The 20,111-nt window shown below is 42.7% G+C and overlaps 2 protein-coding genes across 4 annotated transcripts in view; one reads left to right on the top strand and one right to left on the bottom strand.

The window, feature by feature from the left end:
• Positions 1-7,553, bottom strand: part of GPR107 (G protein-coupled receptor 107) — a 54,966-nt gene extending 47,413 nt beyond the window's left edge. For both annotated transcript variants that reach the window (XM_025204934.1, XM_014520282.2), the window contains exons 1-2: positions 7,424-7,553; positions 192-317 (exon numbers count right to left, since the gene is read on the bottom strand). In XM_025204934.1, coding sequence (XP_025060719.1) covers positions 192-317; positions 7,424-7,525 — 228 coding nt within the window. In that variant the 5' untranslated portion in view covers positions 7,526-7,553. The remainder of the gene's footprint in view (positions 1-191; positions 318-7,423) is intronic.
• Positions 7,554-7,726: 173 nt separating this feature from the next.
• Positions 7,727-20,111, top strand: part of FNBP1 (formin binding protein 1) — a 133,471-nt gene continuing 121,086 nt past the window's right edge. The window contains exons 1-3 of one of the 2 annotated variants that reach the window (XM_025204956.1): positions 7,727-7,865; positions 8,588-8,691; positions 15,549-15,642. In XM_025204956.1, coding sequence (XP_025060741.1) covers positions 8,606-8,691; positions 15,549-15,642 — 180 coding nt within the window. In that variant the 5' untranslated portion in view covers positions 7,727-7,865; positions 8,588-8,605. Of the gene's footprint in view, positions 7,866-8,587; positions 8,692-15,548; positions 15,643-16,737; positions 16,761-20,111 lie in introns of those variants that run through there. The other variant, XM_025204958.1, reaches the window with a different exon arrangement.

Here is a 20,111-nt window from a genome sequence, read left to right as displayed (position 1 = left end):
ATATAAAGCAGAGTATAGGTATTAGCACAGAGCTTGGTCAATTCACAAGCAGCACACATGGATCAGTTATACAGAAGTGACAGATCTCTCTTAAGAAAACTACTGGAGTGGGAGCTCCCATCTTTGTTTAATACCTGTTACTTCCATTAGCATTAAGGGGAAGGGTCTCATTATGCACACAAGTCACTTACTGCTAGGTTGCTTTTGTCTTCAAGGACTTTAGGTCCTTTCAGTGAAAGACTGCTGACATTGACCTTCATTAAACCATCCTTGAAGAAGCCAAACGTGTTGAGGTGAACTCTTTGCCTCACATCATCCTGCAAGAGATGCAACAATCAACTGTTAGCAACAATGCAGGTTTCTAATATACCAATGGGGAAAAAAAAAAAAGAAGTTTGAGAAAAAGTAGGGGGGGGGGGAAATCACAGCATCTCTATCAAGTGTTAACTCAAAACAAGTGATGGATCATCCACTCAGGGGGGCCAAATACAAGTCAGTTTTAAATCAGGATCCTTATTTTTTCCATCAGTAACAGCCCAGCTGTATTCAAGACAAAGATTAAAAACAATCTGGAGATGGTATTGTTTTGACACCACTGCCAAACTTAATATTGGTACAAAAGCAAAAGCTGTCAGTAAATCAAAACTGCTACTGTTTGAACACTAGCTGTTCTCTCTGAAAAGCAGCTGTCATTGCAGCAGATTAGAAAGGAACTAGTTTCCTCAAATTCACTTGCCTAGCCAAAGCCCAGCTCTCATTTAGGTGCCTTATAAGCATCACATTCTCCTGTCATCTCTCTCATGTTAAACAGGGCCAAAGCTCAGATGGTCAAATACATGAGATGCTGGAGGATGTGGCACAGTCAGTTTTATAATTAAATCCTTTTCCTTTCAAATACTCTAAAGCCCCAACTTGTCACTGAGAAAGAAATTAATGAGAGTACTATCTTTTCAGTGAGATGTATAAGAAAAATATATATAAAGTAATGAATACTGGGGCCATGCAGAATCCAAATGCACTTTAAGAACAGAGGTGTTAGCTCTAATTAAAACAGCAAGATTCAGCCCCAGCTAGTTTGGTCCTGCATACATAAAGTCCACCTGGAATTTTATGTGGGGTGTTTGTGAGCCCCTAAGCCAAACTAATACTGATGCAATTCAGCTGTGGAAGAAGGGTCCTTGTTTACACTTTGCAGACGGAAAGATAGAAAGAAAGCTTAGGTGGCTAAGCACATCACCATTTTCAGATGACAGGCACTGAATGTTTAAGTATTATCTCTGGGGATGCCACATCATGGACAAAGAAGGTCATGACCCTACTAGGTGTCATGGATGCATCTAGATTAACATGCACAATCTAGAGGTTCTTAGTCCTAGAAAACTATTGGGAACCAGAGGGAACTCAACAATAACAAAAAATAAAATAAAATGAAATAAAGGCTAATCAATGAGGAAGCTTTTGAAGTGCATTCTACTTGTTCAAGCTTTTGTGGATTGAAAATAGGACTACTTACTGGCATAATGAAGGGTGTGTGGACTAGGGAGATTTTTTCCATGCCAAAAAAAATCAACAGGTTGAAAGTGAGGCAAATTACTGATAGTGTAATAATCAAAGATGTATTAGTTTGTAGAATGCTCTCTCCTATTCAAGGAAGCACCATTCCTCAACAGTCTAAAACTAACCTGAAAAAGGCACTGAAGAAGTCAACAGAGAATACAGGAATTGCAAGAGGTTCTTTTCTCATACCCCCATCTTTAATTTCTATGAAACTTGTTTGAGATCTTAATTTAAAATACCTTATACATAACTACCACGACACATGCATACCCTTACACAAATAGGCAATAAAAAGGTAACCCCAACAGAATTGGGTTACCCTTGTAAATAGCCAGATGGTCTCTTCAGTATTCTAAGGAAAAAAAAAATAGTGACACATGGTTCACAGCAGATGTTCTGTTTAACAGATTATTATAGTTGTGTTCTCTCTTCAGCTTCTGGGTCATTTGTACACTTGAAAGAAGAATCCAGATGGCTCTTTTGGTACCACGCTCAATACAAGTCTTAATCCAATATACTCAATTAATGCTGTTTATAATATACAGCCAAATAGCATATTGTGGATAAATATCTGTTGGGCATGGGTGGCGGTTAGGAAGAGGACATTTTATGAGTATTTAATCTTGAAGTGTTCCAAGCTCATGGGCTTGAAAGGACCTTCAGGGCCATCCAGTTCAACCCCACTGACACATTGCAAGGTTCTTGACTTTGAAATCAAAAGGTATTTGCTTGCAACTCAAAAAGGTTGTTTGCAAAATTCAACTTAGACGAGTGGAGGCCAATCTTTTTAGCATGTGTACCATTAAGCAAGCCCTATGCACTTTCTGAGTGCCACTTCAATCTTGCTCCCTTTCCCAATCCACCACTCTGCTTTCTGTTCCCTGCCTTTCTGCTGCTCTACGTTCTGCTCTCTGCCCACGTGACACTGTTCTTCCTGCCCAATCTGCTACACACAGAGGTCGCCCATGCCACAGGTTGGCCATTTGTGACTTAAACTATGCTTAACCTGTAGTGTATTTTGGGAGTGTTGGTTGTAGCCATGTTGGTCTAAGGACATAGGTAGACACAGTTCTTTGGGTAAACATGATAACTTTTATTAGACCAACTAAATAGTTGGACAAATCGTTCTTTGCAAGCTTTCAGATATAAAAAACTGCTAGGAAGAAGGGTGTTTGTATCCGAAAGCTTGCAAAGAACATTTTTCCAACTATTTAGTTGGCCTAATAAAATACATCATTTACCCAAATAACGCTGTCTGCCTGTAACCTGTACTATGTCATCTAACACACATTAAATGAGAGGGTCAAAATATTGACTATGGTAGGGACAAACAATTACCTCCAACTTAACCAACTTCAATTACTAGCACAATTTACAAACCCAGTTAACAGGTTTGCAGGTTGAAGATCTGACACAATGTGTCACTGTGGCCTATTTGTAAACACTTATAGACTACCCACACACTCGGTATGCATCAACAGTTTAAAGACACAGATGTATTAATATTTATCTTGCCTTTTTCAAAAGGATGAGGACTCACTGAATAAGTTCTTATTACCAATTACACATCATCTGATTTAAATGAGGCTACTCAACTATAAAACAAGGGCAGAATACAGTCCCGTATTTACAATTAAAACAAAACTATTAGGACCAGAAAAAAGGTGGCACATTGTGTATCATCGAATTCCAAGCAAAATCCAATGTTAAGTGCGCCACAATGAGGGATTTGGAGCTCAGAGCAGCCACCATCCACCCATAATTCATAAAGTGGATGCAACAGGGTAGCCGGCAACTTTAATAATCATAGAGTTTAGAGCCAACCAGCCCTTTAGTTACTAGACCACATGGTAAGCTGTTAACTGTTCCCTGTAAAAGGCTGACAGGGCCACGGGAAAGAGCTATAGAAGGTGACAAGCTCCTAATGTCAACCCCAAACACAGGCACTGAAGGGATGAAGCCTCTAGAAGCAGCAGTGCCCAGGATGGGCCATGAAACTGTTCTGTATGATATCAAAACTTAGGCAAAATGTAAGAAGTACAAAACTGTATCTTGCCAGAGATATGGGCACGCCTGAAACCCCTGCCTAGTCTAGAAAACAGGCCAGGAGCTTATAATGATCGGGAAAGTATTCAGTTGAACATTTGAGTGCAACCTGGTTAAGAGACATGACATAAAGGCTGCAGGTAAGAATAAATATCTAGAAAGAGTAACAGAGCAAATTGCTAAAAATTTGGTCTCTTACAATGAATTAAATAAGGTAATTAAGTCTGAAAATACAATCTGGAAAACATGTCAAGGAGGACAGGTTTGGCTGCCTCTTGGGAGCCAGTAAGTGGCAATGATCCTGAAGGTAAGTTACACTGATTAACAACTATTTAAACAACTGTTACATTAGGTTTGGGTTAACACCACATCACAGAACTACTATCCTACTTTGTGTACCAGAGAGTTTCCAAGGTCTTATGAAGATGGTAAGCCAATTATTTCAGCCCTAATTTTGATCAAAGTTGCCCCCCTGCCGAGACATATTAAGGCCTCATCTGGAGATATTTTTCCCATATCCTGAAATAATTCAATAGAAGGCATGCAAGAGATATTTTAGTTCCTGATATTGTGCCAGCCAATTAACAAAATATTTTGAAGACTTGTCAAAAACAATGATTTTTATCCATCTATGGTTTATTTAAAAAGTGATGTTTTGTCCTTACAGAACAATTCAAGTATGTTCCCAGACACCACTTAATAGTTGATGAAATGTATTTCATGATACAGAAAATCTAAAGTACAAACAAAACCTAAATGGATTCTCTGGAAATAGCACTCTACACTTCAGTATTTCCATTAATGGAAAAAGTGTTAATTTTCAAAACAGTTCTGGAAATAACTATTTCCATGTGTTCCAAACAATAAACCATGTATTTTCAGAGGGTTTCTACTCTACCAAAGATTCCACACGCATTTACAGACAAAGTAGGAATGCCAAAGGAAAACTTCTCCGAGTGAAACTACTAAGGTAGACTAGCATTTCAATAATGAAAGTGTGCATTTATCTTGAAAGATAGGACTGGCTTTGTAAGTTAAAACTGTTTTTAATGAATCAGCCAAAAGAAAAGATATCATTTTCTAAAAACAGGAACCAAGATATCAACAGTCTCAACTAGAAAACTGAAGGCTCCAACAGCAGGAACTAATGTGTTATGATGAAAAGTAGTTATTGAGACATCAGTATCTGGCTTTTCTAACAAGCTATGTGACAATGACTTGCTTAAGGAAGTAGAACAGCGAAATATCCAAAAAAGTGGTCTTTATCTCGGCAAACAGCATAGGCGTAATTACAGGAATCATGAAGTTAAATAGCTGGTAGGAGCCACGTGTTCACAGAAGAGCTGGAAACCAGATTAATTATAAATGGGAGGATTTTAAGTGGTCAACTTCCTCTGTAAACCTAAGCCTTCAAAGGGCGATAAGCACTTCTATTTTTCTTTAACTTTATTTAAAAATAATTTCCATAATTCTCAATATTCCTGCCATGTTCTATCAGTATCCTTAACTTGCCCAGCATGAGAATCTGAGAGTGAAAACCCAGGCAACTGAGCAGGCTCAGCAAGGCAACAATGCAATAGTTTGGAGTCTTACTGTCTAAAGAACAAATACTAAACATTAAACATCACAACAAAATTACAGGTCAAGTCTTGTAGAAAAAGTATATCCTTTTGTCAATAAAAAAAGTGCTCATCTGAGAGCCACAAGCAAGTTTTTCTTCCCAAAGCCTCCTGTAACAGATCTGAAATGCTAGGGCTTCTCATAGCAGCCCTGAAACTAGTAGAAGTGACAGAAGCAGGTTAGTTTCAAGCTCCTAATAGTGCAAGACTGACATACATGCTCTTTGGACACTGCTTATATTAAAGTCAGATACATGTGCAGCTTTCAATCGCAAGGCTATGAAAAAAGTGAAGTGGGGTATGCTCTCTACCCTCCCCCAGCCATAACCTAAGTAGGGAGAGCCAAGGATGGAGCTGACATGCTAAATGAATTCTTAATTTTAAGTGATGGAACCATATATTCACATTTTCAATATTAATACTTATTTCCATAAAAAATGTCTTCTTTTCTCTAAGTTTTAAAATTAAGAGACGTTTCAAAAAGGTCAGTGTATGCAGGCTACGCTTTTATCTCCTCACACACTCCTTGTTAACTCCAAGCTACCACTTTCAGTCACCAGCACCGCCCTCTACTGAATTTGATACTGAAGTCATGAAAGCTGTCTGCTTCCCTTCTACCAGATTTAGGAGCCTATAGCAGCAGCAGCAATTCTTCACTTGAAGCACATTAACTAGTCTCTGGACCACAATATTTGCTTTCATTTTGTACAGCAGCATTTGTAAAGAAGGTATCACTGGATGTGACCTAATGGAAAAACAATGAAGGTATCAAGGATTCAGAAAAAGAGTAACACATACTATACTCACAGCCCTATGAGAAATGATAAAGTATCTTCCGGAAAGTAAGAAACAAGAGCCTATGTTTTGTATCCACAAACAGGCACCCAATCAGCATATGCAAGTCACAAGCATTTAAAAGGCTCTGCATCCAATCCTTAAGATGTGTTGACAGTGGTCATGAGTTCTAACCTCATGAATTGAAATCCGAACACAAGTTGTGTATACCAATATTCAGCCTGGGAAAACACACTACTGAGAAGCAGAATGCTAGACATACTTCGTTTTTATTGATGAAAGCCCTTGAGTAGTCATGCTTGACCTGAAATTGAAGAGTTTCATGCAAAAATAAGTAAATAAATAAGGAATGCGAGAGTCTAGTTAGTTCTATTCCAGTTTGGAAATGAGGTCCAGTCAGTCTAGACTAGTGGGTCTCAACCTATTTGCCCTAGTGAGCTACACACTTGCAGCTCAATGTGTTATATGGACCACACCCACACAATTTATTTCCTGTCCATCCATTTAACAGGATTTCACATGGGCTGCAGCAGTGCAGTGCACTAATTGGGGCACGCAGGGCCTGAGGGTTGAGAACCATTAGTCCAGACCTGTTTACAGTAAAGCGATATCGCTGGGGATCAAGTTGAAGAACTGCGACTTTTCCAAGCATGATTTTAAGCCTTGTGAAAAAGTTAAAACAACAAAGGCAGATTTTGCTTCAGGCTTCCAATTTATCAGAAGAACTTAAAAATATAACCTCGACGCAACATTTGTAGAGCACGCTTCGTATTTTTATACCATACACATCTCGTATTTCCCACACGGGGCAAGTTGGCGGCTGATCCGGGAGCGGAGCCGCGCAGCCACAACTCCCAGGGTTTTGCACCGATCCGCTTTCTTTAGCCACCCAACCTCCTGCACAGTGACTTTTTCCTTATTGCGGGCAAGCCCACGATGGTCACGCTCATGACAACACAACGTTTTTAGACGGACGCACCCAGCTGCGAGTTTCGTTCTTGTTTTCCGCCTTTGCCAAGAGGAACGGCACAAAAGCAGAACTGTTATCTGGAGGGCTTTTTTTTCCTCTTCTCTTGATGGTTATCTCCAATTAAGGTTTGCCTCCAAAGGAGGTGGATTCAAGGGGGTGTTTTGTGAGCACGGAAGAGGCAAACCACGGCTGCACCCACCGTGGGACCTGCCTCTGCTCAGCCGTGGCTCCCAAGCGGGCCCAGGCCACGAAGGGCAGTGTCACCGTCTGCCCCTACTGACAACGACACTCGGCCCAGCTCTTTCAGCGGCTGAGTCTTGCGCGGGGGTTTCCTTTCAGGGCCCAGGGGCAGCCCAGGAAATGGGGCGCCCGGGTCGGGAGGCGCCGCAGGGGTAAGGGGCAAAGGGAAGGGCCCCCCTCGCACCCCGGGCCTTACTCTGAGCGTGAGGTGGTGCACGCGGCCGTGGCCCCATCCCGCCCAGAGCGACAGCAGCGCCAGCGCCTTCCACAGAGGGACGCGCCAGCCGCAGGCCGCCATGTTTATTCCAGCATCACCAGCCGCTTCCCCGCCCACTTCCGGGTTCAAGGGTCACACCACGTGATTTCCCCGCTTCCCTTCCCCGGCTGGGTTAGAGGGGGAAGTGTGTGTATGCGCCTGGGCTCCGCTAGGGGAGAGGCGGAGTGAGCACGAGGCGGTTGGACCACGTGATCACCACTTCCCCGCCCCTCCTCAGCGGCCTTTAGGGCTGTGTGCGCATGCGCATGGGGAGGTGCTGGGCTCCGTGCAGAGAGCTGTGGAGGGCTCCATGTGGGGGTGGTTGCTTGGAAGCGGGCAGAGGTTTCCTCTCATTTGAAAGAAAAAAAAAAAAAATAGCAACGTAATTCGATTTTTATTTTTTTAATCTTTCCTAGCACAGTCTCCCCTGCTCAAGGGTGTTTTGGCCTCTTGACCCCACTGCTGCTCACCTCCCTAGGCACTTGGCTCTGCCCCTTGGACAAATTTTGTGCCACCCTCCTGAGTCTCCCCCCTGCGCTTCCCAGGGTTGGCTCTGCAGCCTGTATTTTGCACGCACGTGTGCCCCTTGCCAGGGGGACTGGCGTCTGAGGGATGACGCTGAAATTGGTTGCTTTTTCCTGGTTCCTTTTTCAAGCTCCTTGCTTAGGCGGGTTCGAGGCCTGGAGAGCCGCGTCATGTGGAGTAGTCCAACACGGGTGCTCGTTCAGCCTGCATGCTGGTCCCAGCATACGGGGTCGGACGGAGGTGGCCCAGGGGCCTAACCCTGGCACATGGGATCCGATGCAGCCCCGTGCTGTTGCTGCAGCCAGGAGGTTGAGCAGCGCTGGCCTCGTGCGTTGGTGGAAGTGAAAACCCACTTTCCCTGACTAACTACGGGAGAGAAGGACGTTTCTGCGTGTTGCATATGAGCTTTTCATCTACCTGTTCTCAGATGGTCCAATCTCTCCTTTATTTTAGACGCTGTGCATCAGTCAATTGAAGCTCTGTTGTTTGTTTTTAAATGCCTAGCTTAGTTACGGGCTTTGCGTGAATTTTTAGGTTTCAAACTGTGAGGAAATGTCATAACAGTTGGTTATCTTTCAGACGGGGCATATTCAACTTATGCTGAAACTTGAGAGGCTCTTCTGCCTGTTCTTTCTTCATCCGTTTGGTAGCTCCTGGTGTTGTACACAGCACGTAAGATTATTGTAAGTGAAAGGAATTAAAAGATACCTGTTTTTTATCCTGCTTGTTTATCTTGTGCATTTGATAGCACTTTTTTTTAATATTCGCTTTTGCTGGTTTTCATCTTGAGAGGGGTTCTTTAATGTTTCCAGCACTCACTGAAGAGCTGAGGTATTAGCTGACTAACTAACCACAGGTTAAAGTAAAAAAAAACAAAAACAAAAACAAAACAAAAAAAACCCCAACACTTGCACGTAATAGTAAGGGAGCAGGAAAACTCTTATGTGCTGTGGTTTGTTAAAGGAAATTAAAAATAATTGCTTCATCAGAAACTGTGATTCTAAAAAATCCCATAAAGTAACAAAAAGGCTTTTCTGCTTTATTATAATTCTTGGGTGTTGTTTGTTTCTTAACAGGATTGAACTGGGGCTTGAAGAGAATGTTACTGGTTTCACTCATCTTAATTATCCAAAGGGAGAGTAAGATAAGCGAAGAGAGAACATAAACCGTGAGAATGACATTAGCTTTTAAGAATTCTTGTGGGTGATATCTTTTATTGGACCCACTGCATGGTTGACATAGATATGGACAAGCTTTCAGATACTGCAGAACCCTTCCTTAGGCATCTGGTATAGAAGCAGATACAGCAGTTAAGTAGCAGATGTAACAAAAGCTTATGTAAAACTCCATATGTCCCTTGAGAATGATGTTTTGTTTCTGCACAAGCTTAGGAAGAAGATGACACAGTGTAGTCTGGCTTTTTTCTTAGATTTTAAGGCTTTTTCACTGTTAATACTCTGAAGTATTGCTTGTACTGTTGATAAACAGCTTACAACAATTATTTTTAAATTGACCCTTTGAAGAAGAAAGTGAATTGCTGTAATTGGTCACAATGATTGTTGTATCGCCAGCTCTGGCAAATTTAAATCTTCTAGTGATCTACATAACTGTGCAAGGTAGCATCTCTGCTGGTTTCACTCATTACAGAAAATTAGTGAAAGCATAGAGGATAATGAATATATAGAGGAAAAAACTTTACAAGAAGCTCCTATGATCTAGGTCTATATAATATCGTGATTGAGACCAATGGCTCTCAACCTTTTGAGACTTGAGGCACCCCTCAGAAAATACCAGCTTTTAGTTTTCACTTGTTTTTTGCCTACAGAAAAATAATAAAGCTATCCTTCTTTTGCAGAAAACTCAAAAAGGTCACAACAGTTCAAAATGTTTTTGACACAATAGATTCCTATTTGAAATCTCTGGATTAATCTTGTGAATCATGTTTGCAGACTTAACAGTGCTAACATTGCACGGCACCGTGAAGCACACTTGAAAGGATCTCAAAACACCCAAGGGTGCCAGAACACACTGGTTGAGACTTATTGTGCTAAGATGTCACCTGCACCAATTTTGAGTCGGCACCAATGTTAGTTGGTGATGTTCCCTGTTTATAGTTTTACTTCAACTTTTCTCATATTGTTCACTAGATGATGGTGTAAACAGAAATATTGTTATAAGCAGATGAAGCTGGGATAGGGATCCAAAATTATTTTTAAATAGGCAAAAATCCAGAGTGATCTTGTAGGTTTATTTCAACAATTAGTAACTTGAACTGGCCACTAGATGTCCTTTAAACTCCAAGCCTAGTATGAAAATACATCTATAGCCCAGTCGCAATTAGATCAATTTTGACAATGAATTTGCTTTTATGGCTTTTTCATAATTTTTCATTAATGTTCATAATTCAGAATTTTTCCTGGCAATTGAGACTTTTGTGTGGCATTGGATGTATTTCTGTGGACATGTCAGACTGACAGCTTGAAAGACTCAGGTCTAGGGGGAGTAGCTCCAGTGCCATTATTCAGACCTCTCTCTTACCTAACAAGCCTTTGTCCTGATGGAGAAAGACCAGTTAGGTGGCTGAGTGTGATTAGTTCCTTCCCTGTGAGCTTTGTGAGTAGGCTCAATCGCTGCACCCTCTCTTAGTCTCCAAACAATCCTGCAACTAATTATAAAGAATTTTTGTGTCCTGGACATGAAACGGGGCATGCCCCTGGAGGCTGGGTGGGGCATGGCTGCATTGGTGGCGGTGGGAGCCTGAGAGCGGGGAGCTCCTGTAGACGCTGCCAGCACTGTCGGTGGCGGGGGGGGTTGAGCGCTGACCATGGGTTGGCGACTACCCGCAGGCACCACTGGCAGCATCAGCAGCGTCCAGGGCAATCGGGGACCACCTGCAGACACCACCAGTGGCAGGGGGGTGAGCAGCGACTGCCCGCAGGCAGTGCTGACAGTCGGAGCCATCTTTTTTGCAGGAGCTGCACCACCACGCATAGGGGGTGCACGTGCACCCTGTACACTGGTTCTGGACCCAGAATCTACTTGGAAATTCCCGGTTTATTTTGCATATTTCACTAAACAGCTGCTATTAGATGGTAAAGCCTTTCAGTACTTATCAGTGTGGTCTAGATTTCATAAACATTAGGGCTGGAAGGGACCTTGCAAGATCATCGGGTCCAGCCCCCTGCCCAAGGGGTAGGAAGTCAACTGGGGTCAAATGATCCCATAAGATAGGCATCCAAGTGTTTCTTAAAAGTGTCCAGAGTAGGTGCTTGCACCACTTCTGGGTGGGGAGTCTATTCCAGGCTCTGGGGAGTTAGACAGTAAAGAAGGTTTGTCTTATGTCCAGCCTAAAATGGTTTTCCCGGAGTTTGTGACCATTAGACCTTGTCTTCCCTTGGGGTGCCCTGGTGAACAGGCGTTCTCCCAGTTCCTGATGCATCCCCCCTTATATACTTTTAGGCTATCACCAAATCCCCCCCCGAGCCTTTGGTTCTCCAGGCTGAAGAGTTCCATGGCTCTCAGCCTCTCTGCATAAGTCCTGTTTTCTTTTCTCTAATCATGCATGTGACTCTCCTCTGGACTCTCTCAACCTTCTCCATATCCTTTCTAAAGTGCGGAGCCCAGAATTGGATGCAGCACTCCAGCTATGGCCTCACCAAGGCCGAGTAGAGTGGGAGGATGACTTCCTGGGTCTAGCTTGAGATGCATTGGTAGATGCAAGCCAGGGTTTTGCTTGCTTTGCCAGCTGCAGCAGTGCACTGGTGGCTCATGTTCATCTTGTGGTCAGTCATGACCTCCAAGTCTCTTTCGGTCCTGGTGCTAGTGAGTGTAGCACTGCTGAGCCTATAAGTATGATGTGGATTTTTTTCCCCCTCCTGAGGTGGAGCACCTTGCATTTCTCCATGTTGAATTCTATCACGTTTTGATCCTCCTACCTTGCGAGCCTGTCTAGGTCAGCCTGAATCGCCAGCCTGTCTTCTAGTGTGACCATACTTCCCCATAATTTGGTGTCATCAGTGAATTTAGCCAGTCTGCTTCTGATACCTGAATCCAGATAATTTATAAATATATTAAGAGTACAGGTCCAAGTACGGATCCCTGGGGGATGTCACTGGTCATCATGCAATGTGTTGATACAGTTTCATCAACTACCACAGAGCCAGTTCCCCAGCCATCAGGCTGTAAGGTTGTTGAGGCTGCAGTTCCCCAGTTTTACAATGAGGACTTAATGGGAGACCAAGTCAAAGGCTTTTTTGAAATCCAGATAAATGATATCAACATCTTCTCCTTTGTCCAGGTGGTATGTCACCTGGTCATAGAAGGAAATTAGGTTGGTCAGGTAAGACCTACATGCAACAAAGCCATGTTGGCTATCTCAGAATGTTGCATTCTGTTAGCCTGTTGTTAATGGTTTCTTTGATTATTTTTTTTTTTTTTATTTTTTTTTTTGTGTTTTTTTTCCAATATCTTACCAGGGATTGAGGTCAAACTGATTGGCCTGTAGTTCCCTGGATCGTCCTTCCTCCTTGTCTTGAAGATAGGCACCACGTTGGCCCTCTTCCAATCTTCAGGAACCTCTCCTGAGTGCCACAAGTTCTCCAATATCCTTGCCATAGGCCGTGCTACGATGTCAGCCAGTTGCTTTAGCACTCTTGTGTGTTTTCCAGTCGGGCCTGCTGATTTGTGGATGTCCAGCCTCTCAAGGTGTTCCTTCGCAAGATCTTTGCCAATGATGGGCGTGTGTTTGCCGATACCCTGGCAATCCTGCATCTTGCTAGGCAGGGTGATCCCCTTGGGCTGGTGGAAGACTGACACAAAGTAATTGTTAAGGAGATTAACTTTTTCCTGGGTGTCAGTTGTCAACTGCCCATTTGGTTTAGCAAGGGGCCAGTGTTGCCCTTGTTTTTTTTCTGACTACCCACGTATCAGAAGAAGGACTTTGTCCTTGATTCCTGAAGCCAGTTTGAGTTTGGTTTCAGCCTTGGCTTTCCTGGTTTGCTCCTTACAGGTGCAAGCCAGTGCTGAATACTCCTCCTTGGTGATGTTACCTGATTTCCATCCCTTATTTGAACCTGTAATCTGGAGATTAAAGTTTCTTGAGCCTCTTGGGTCATCTACTCCCCTAAATAATTTATATTTAAATGCTATAATTAAGTTTGCTTCTTACAAGTAAGTGGAACTGCCTCTTGTGTATTTAGAGTGCCATAAGACAGTCTCATACTGGTGTATATGTACATTAATAAGTTTCATTGTAGCTCTAGATAGGTACATTGATTATGTTTTAAATGAGCTTTCCTCAGTGGCTACAGGTCCTCTCATCAGCGTTTCTTGGTATTTAGTCTTGGTATTTTGTTCTTTCATAGAACAGTGCTGGGAGTGAATCATAGGTAGGTAAGTAGCTTATTCAAATTTGAGGGTGCTGAATTCATAGCAGGGTTGATGCTGGGAAAAGGGTGAAGGCCCCTGAGCTGTAGAGACAGGCAGATTTTACACAGCTGGGGATATCAAATGGGATTTCTTTTCCCTGAGAGCCAAAAGTTAACTTGCTGAGATGGAGGCAGTAATGTTAAAGGCCTTATCCTTAGTGAGATCTTGGGAGATGGCGAATCTCAGGGCACTTTGCACTGTAAGGTACTGTAGAGGCAAATGTCAAGGTATAAAGGTGCTCCTTAAACTTTAATGCATGAGGGATTTCAAAGAGAAACCAGGTTCCCAGTGTCTATCATAAGGGAATGGGCGGGGTGGGGCTCTAAAATGATAAGGGAAGCAGATGCAATGGTGGTGATACCAGTGGAAAGAGGCACCCTCTCTTCTTTTAACCTGAAAACTGAAAAGATCTGCCTTTTCTTTGGGACTAGTCCAGTGAGCATTCTGCATGCCAGACTCTAATTGGAGTTCAAAGATGTTTTTCACACGAAGAGCTTCCAGGATTGGTACTAGATTCATACTAGGCCTGTTATTAATGCCACCTATTAATGCTTCAGGCTTTACACTTTCTGGGTGATTTCAGAATTTCCTGTGTTATAAACTGTATTAGAATAGGTTAGAGAAGAGCCAAGCAGTTGTATTAGGTGCGACATGGAGACAAAGTATTTTGTCAGTTCTTCAGAACAGATACTGCTATCTCAATAAACAAGACCAGCAAAGGGAGGGGTAAAGAGCTGTTATGTAAAAGCAGAGTGACTAATGTGTTCCTGGAAAATAGTAAGTTATTTCCATCTTTTTCCCCCTTTGGTAGTTTTGCTTGAGGTTTTGTTAGAAGATTAGTTAAACCATGAGGGGAGGGATCATGAAAGAAGGATTTGATGCAATTTTTTCCTCTGAATACAGACAGGTTCCCTTAACCATACTAGCTTAACAGGTTTGTCTTGTCTCCCTCACAGCTGCTGTTGAAGAGAGAGGGAAAACCCACAGTTCATCAGGCTAGGGCTGTTTTGTGTGCATGTTCTCCACGCACTTCTCCTCTAGCAGGTTGTAGCTTCTTAAATTGTACTCATACGAACCTAAGCCCAGATACTAGAATGTATTTTTTGTGGCCAGAACCCCGGAAATCAGTGAAGCAGATTGCTACCAGGGGTCCACTAACTCATTGTTAGACCAGGTCTGCGGTGAAGCAGTACCTAAGCAAAAACTTATCAATGTGGTTGTGATATCAGAACACTTGCCGCAGGAACGTGACCTGGTGGCTTTAACTCGCTGCAAATCCACTCTTAAAAGGTATAATATGAATAAAACCATCATCACCCTTGCCCCTTTCCAAAACAAGATGGACTGCTGTAGTCAATTTTATCAAGGTATTACACTAGACAGAATAAATATGCACACATTTAAGTAATTGATATCACCTTGTGCATATTTGTACTATAGATGTTGAAATCCTTTGCCAAGTTTTTGCTTCTGCTGCTTTTACAAATGTCAGTTTAATAACGGCAGTTAGATGCTCCCATATTTTGAAGGGTAAGATACTGTCTTGATTTAGCCTAAAGTAAAACCTGTCCAGCTGGTATGGTGGTGAGTAGCTTTCTTACCTGTGTGCAATAAGGATCACAACCCTACCTGCCAAATAGTCCTTCCTCACGTGAGGTGTCCCACTGATTTTTGCATTCCTAAAGTTTAAGAGCAGGCTCAACTGTATTTAAAAAATAGTGATCTAAAACTCTTGCAGGTTTCCTGTGGTTAGACAACGGAATTGTAAAATCAGATTAAGCTTACGGTGAAGGCTGGTGAAGTCTTGCAACTATTGAGCAAAAATGAGCACAAAATAAATCTTCCTTTCCAGGGGAGAAAATATGTACAATTTTCTGGAAGGCTCCATAATTGCTAGGATCCCCTAGGCAATTATGAATATTCACAGAGGCAATCCGATGGCTTCCCCTGTTCCTTCCTTCAATTTAGAGGAAACAAATGACACGGTCCTGGCTTGGGTTGATTTAGGATTAATTTCTAGAGGCGTTTTCTTTACTTCACCAGATTTGAAGCCTGCGTGTTTCACGCTGGTTTTCATCCAGCCATTTCCCCCGCTTCCCCTCTCCCCTTACAGCACCAGTTTCACAGGCACAGCTGAGTTTCTTGGGGACGAAACCAAAAAAAACCAAACCAACCCAACCCACTGCAAAGGCAGCGCTCTCGGACTGGTAAGAGACGCGGGGGATCGGGACGGGACCGGGATAAAGCACCTTGCAGGGAGGAGAGCGAGGGGCTGGGGCTGAAACGCTTGCGAGGATTGCAACTGCATCCCGGGGAGGGCTCAGCTCCTCGCCCGCGCTGCGGTGCGGATCAGGGCAGGGCAGGGGGGAGAATCCGGATTGCATCGTGCACATGGCAGGGTGGTGGGGGCAGCGCAGCACCTTGCCCTGCACGAGCCTCCTCGCCTGCCACGTGCGCTTGCGCAAGCCCCACGGGGGAAGGGGGCGGACACACACACGCCTGCGCAGTGTGTTAGAGCTGCAGCCGTGACCACAGGAGAGGAGGGGGAGAGCCCCAGCCCCAGGAGCGGGGCTGTTTGGTGCATTCCCTCCTTGGGGAGGGGGCAGCTGGCTGCTGGGAAGGGGTGGGGGAGAAGGGGGCCAGCCCCCCCAGGGACTAAACATTGCCCCCCACCCTGCAGGGCTGCTCCCCTCGCCCTGCCCTCCCGGGAGGGGGGGGGGATTTCTTTGCATATGTGGGAGGGGAAGGGGGGGGATGCACCCTCTGCAGGGTCTAACCCCCCACACTGCAGGGTCTAAACCCCCATGTGGGGGTGCACCCTCTGCAGGGTCTAAACCCCCACAGGCAAGGGAAGTTCAGTGTTTTGCTAGAATAATATAGAGATGCCCAAATGCAGCCCTGCGTGCCACCCTCTGCTTTCTGGAGTCATTTATTGTCATAACGGTTTGCCAGGGCAGGGCATGAGCGCACTCCTGCACTGTAGCACCAGGCACCTAAGCAGGCTCCATGCAGCTGCCGTGGAAAAAATAAATAATAATAAAAAAAGACAAGATCTCCCACGATTATGATAAACATGCACCTCTCTCAAGTCTCCAGCAGCTTCTCAGCAAATGTCTGCAGCCCGCTCTGTTTGCAGATTTGGGATCAGCACAATGAAAGCAGCCCTGAAACCCGTGTAATGCCCCAAGAGGCAGGGTAGCGAGGGTTATTTCCCCCCACAGGCTACCAGACACGCTTGCTTTTGTTCAGTAGATTTCTTTTGTAAAGTTTTATGTCTATTGAAAATTGTGTGTGGAGGATTTGAGGAAGCGATGAAGTTGGAATGGTTTGGTTATTTTTTTTCTTGCTGTTTCTTGGTTGAAATAAGCAATGGGTCAAACCAAGCAGAAACAAAGAAAGGGAATTGTAAAGCAGAAGAGAGACTTCCAAAGCAGAGCCTCGTCTTATTTTTCTTTGAAAGGGAATGGAGAAGAAGTTTAAAGTTGAATTTATATACGAAGGGTTTTGATTTCAGGAGGGGGAGCTGCGGGGAAGAAAAGCAAGCTGATACAATTCCCTTTTGCTGTTTATTGTTTGTGTCCTGCACTTTCTTTTGAAGGAAGTGTTTGATTCAGAGGTGGGGGGAGAATATTCCAAACTTTTGAGAGAGAGAGTTTTGATTGTATAGGTTACCTGTTTGGCTTTTGAAGTCATTTTGGAAAGTAAGAAGGAAAAGGCATTTTGCTTTACTTTGAAGCATTACAATAACATGTAGTATAAACCATATACAAGTAGATTTAAAGTGTGATTTTTTTTTTTTTTAATTTAATTTAATTTATTTATTTTTTAATTTTTAACAAAATCTTTGCCCTTATGCAAATCTAGGAAAACAAGGGTAGCAAAATCAAGGATATCTTTGAGGTTAAAAAAAGGAAAATGCATACATATGAGATCACAAAGAGGATATGATGCAGCCATGTTTAGCCAGTGTGACGGTGGATCATGGAGCAAAATGATACTGAGGGTTGCCTTGTCATAGTGGGTTTGGGATTGTGCACTCACTTAATGATGTAATGATAGGGTATTACAACTCTTTGGGCAGAAGTGTACTTTGGGTGAGGAGGAAAAGGGAAATTGAGCTTGGGTGGGTAAGGCAAATTAGTGGTGGAGAGCCACATGGGTTGCAAGATGCTGCAGGATTTCAGTCTTGCCTGCAAATACGTAAATATGCCAATCAGTGCAAGTCCATATGTAAACCTAACCCTTTCTATAAAGATAGGGCTTAGGAAATTAGGTATTTTAGATGTGCTAATTGTTAATCTTCATAGATGTTACAGGCCTGCTCTGGTATAGAGTTGACTAAGCATCCAGTTTTGATGTGATATAGTTATGTTCTATGTGGACGTGAGTTATATCTAGACTGTAAATTAGAAGCTAATGCTTGTTTTTAGAGCTTATGCTGGTATGTGTGGGTGTGTGTATGGGAGAGAAATGTGATACATAATATTAAAATAGTGCAAATGATGTTATGTTGATTTGTCATTGTTTAAACAGTCCCGCTTCATGGGGATGCTTATGGGGAAAGTCTGCATTTTTTTAATCTCAGATACTGGTGATGTTTCAATGGGGAAAAAGATTCAATAATTTAAATGGAATTGAAACCATGAGCCATGAACCAAATTACTCATTATGATACTTCTGAATTGGAAGAAAACATGCAGAGTTTGGAAAATGACCTGCTGCCTGTTTTCAGTGTCTGAAGAATAGTGTACCAAGGTGCTTCCACAAAAAATGGGGGTAGGCTGGTTTTTGCTATAAAAAAAAATTTCCTTTTGACCAGCATAGAAATCTGCTTTAGGCTTCTTTAACTGAATTGCTTTGGAAAGGAGCGTTTGTACTTTCCTGGTAACTCATTTTTTGCTTTTCGAAGAATCTTGTGGATGTGTTCTCAGCCCTATTGACTTCAGTGGGCTTGGGATGTTCCGATATACTATGAGAAGCATTGCAAGTTACTGGGGAAAGAACTGTGTATCCAAATTACACTGAGATGAAGAATAATGGTAATTTAGGAGTAGAATAAATCAGAATGGGCTTATTTTAAATTTGCTTAACAGTTTCCTTTGCTTTTAGATCTCCTCCTGACTGATGCTTGGTTTTCACATGCTTGTTTAATATATGATAAGTTGTTCTTATTTTGAAAAATTAACTTTCTGTGAATGTTAAAGCCTAGTGTTTATATTAATTGGCTAGGGAATGGAGGTACAGAAGTGTAACAGATTTTGTTTGAAGATCCATATTATATTGGTGTCATAGATTAGTTTCTACCTCAGCTTGCAGTTCAGGAAGGTTTTGTGCAGTAATTAGCTATTTGAAATCCAGTAGAAAATTGGCATTGTTTTGTTTTTCATCTAAATTTATTATGTATGCTTGACTTGCTGGGTGAGCACATGTTCACCTTAGAATTAACAAAGTGGAGGTAAAACACAGCTAATCTTGCTGCCTAGGAATGTTAGTGTGTCTGCATTTATGCACAGCAGCTGCTTGTTCCTGCAAAAAGGCTGGTGTTCAAAGCACAACATTGCAGAAGAAATGCAATAGGTAGCTTATTCCCAAGAGTTTTACCCCTGTGATATACTTGTCTATAGTATACACGTTACATGTAGCAGTCTTGCAGTCCTGAGGTTTTTTTTTTTTTTAGGAAATTTTACCCCAGCAAAATTTCCTTTGATTTCTCTGTGAGTGTTGTCTGAGAATTTGGCCCTCTGAATGTAAATGTGTACTTAACAAGTAGAACTCGTTAGAGCTATTAATGCAATAATGATATCTAATATCAGATTAAACATTTTGCATAATGAAATCATTTGGGGCCTCCACCCTATCCAGGCATATGGAGTAAACCTGGAGTACCTCCTGTACCAGCCTGCTTGTGCAGCATTTCTGGTATGTATGAGAGTTACTCAGCACAGCACAGGCTGCTCAGCTTGTTTCTCCATGCCGAGCAGAACCTGCCTAACCCCTAAATATCCTCTGCTGCTATGGTAGTGCGAAAAGGAGGCAAGTCAGAGCTGGAGAGGGAGGTGATGTGTAGCAAGAGCTGAAGCTAAGAAATTCCAACATGTATTGTTAGGCATCTGTAGAGACCAGTAGTTGCTTCTGTTATCTCTTCACCCCAGAGCAGGGGTCATTTAATTGTTCTTACTTGTGGAACTGCATAGTTTCACTTGAGGATGGGATGTGAATGCAGAGAGTAGGGTTTATTAGGTGTTTTTGACTCCTGATGTTAACCTGTGCTTATAATCAATGTCCAGTTGATAGCATTCTCTAAATGTTTATGTTAACTTGGATGTTAGTGTGGAAGAAAGGCAATATAACTGGCAAATTAGTATTTCAGTACAGTCCCCTTTCACCAAACTTCAGTGAACAAAATATTTGGGTTGTTTCCTAAGGCTCCTAATGTACCTTGGGTTTTTCTTAACTTTTCATTCCCTGCATGAATGAGTGCAAGTAGCTGTACTTGCGCGCCTTCAGTCAAGTGTTCTGAATAATGGATAGTGGGATGGGAGTGGATTTTAGTAAGTCTACAGTGAGTTTTTGTAAGTATTGGATTGGGTACTTGAAATAAGAAATGATCAGATTGATTACAGTTAAAACTGATCTTGGGCCTGTAGTCTGCCTCTTGAATGGAAGGAGCTTCAGT

The sequence above is a fragment of the Alligator sinensis genome, unplaced genomic scaffold (genome assembly GCF_000455745.1).
Source record: "Alligator sinensis unplaced genomic scaffold, ASM45574v1 scaffold388_2, whole genome shotgun sequence".
NCBI classification, from domain to species: domain Eukaryota; kingdom Metazoa; phylum Chordata; order Crocodylia; family Alligatoridae; genus Alligator; species Alligator sinensis.
Note: the sequence above shows the minus strand (reverse complement) of the source record. Positions and strands in the feature narration are given on the sequence as shown.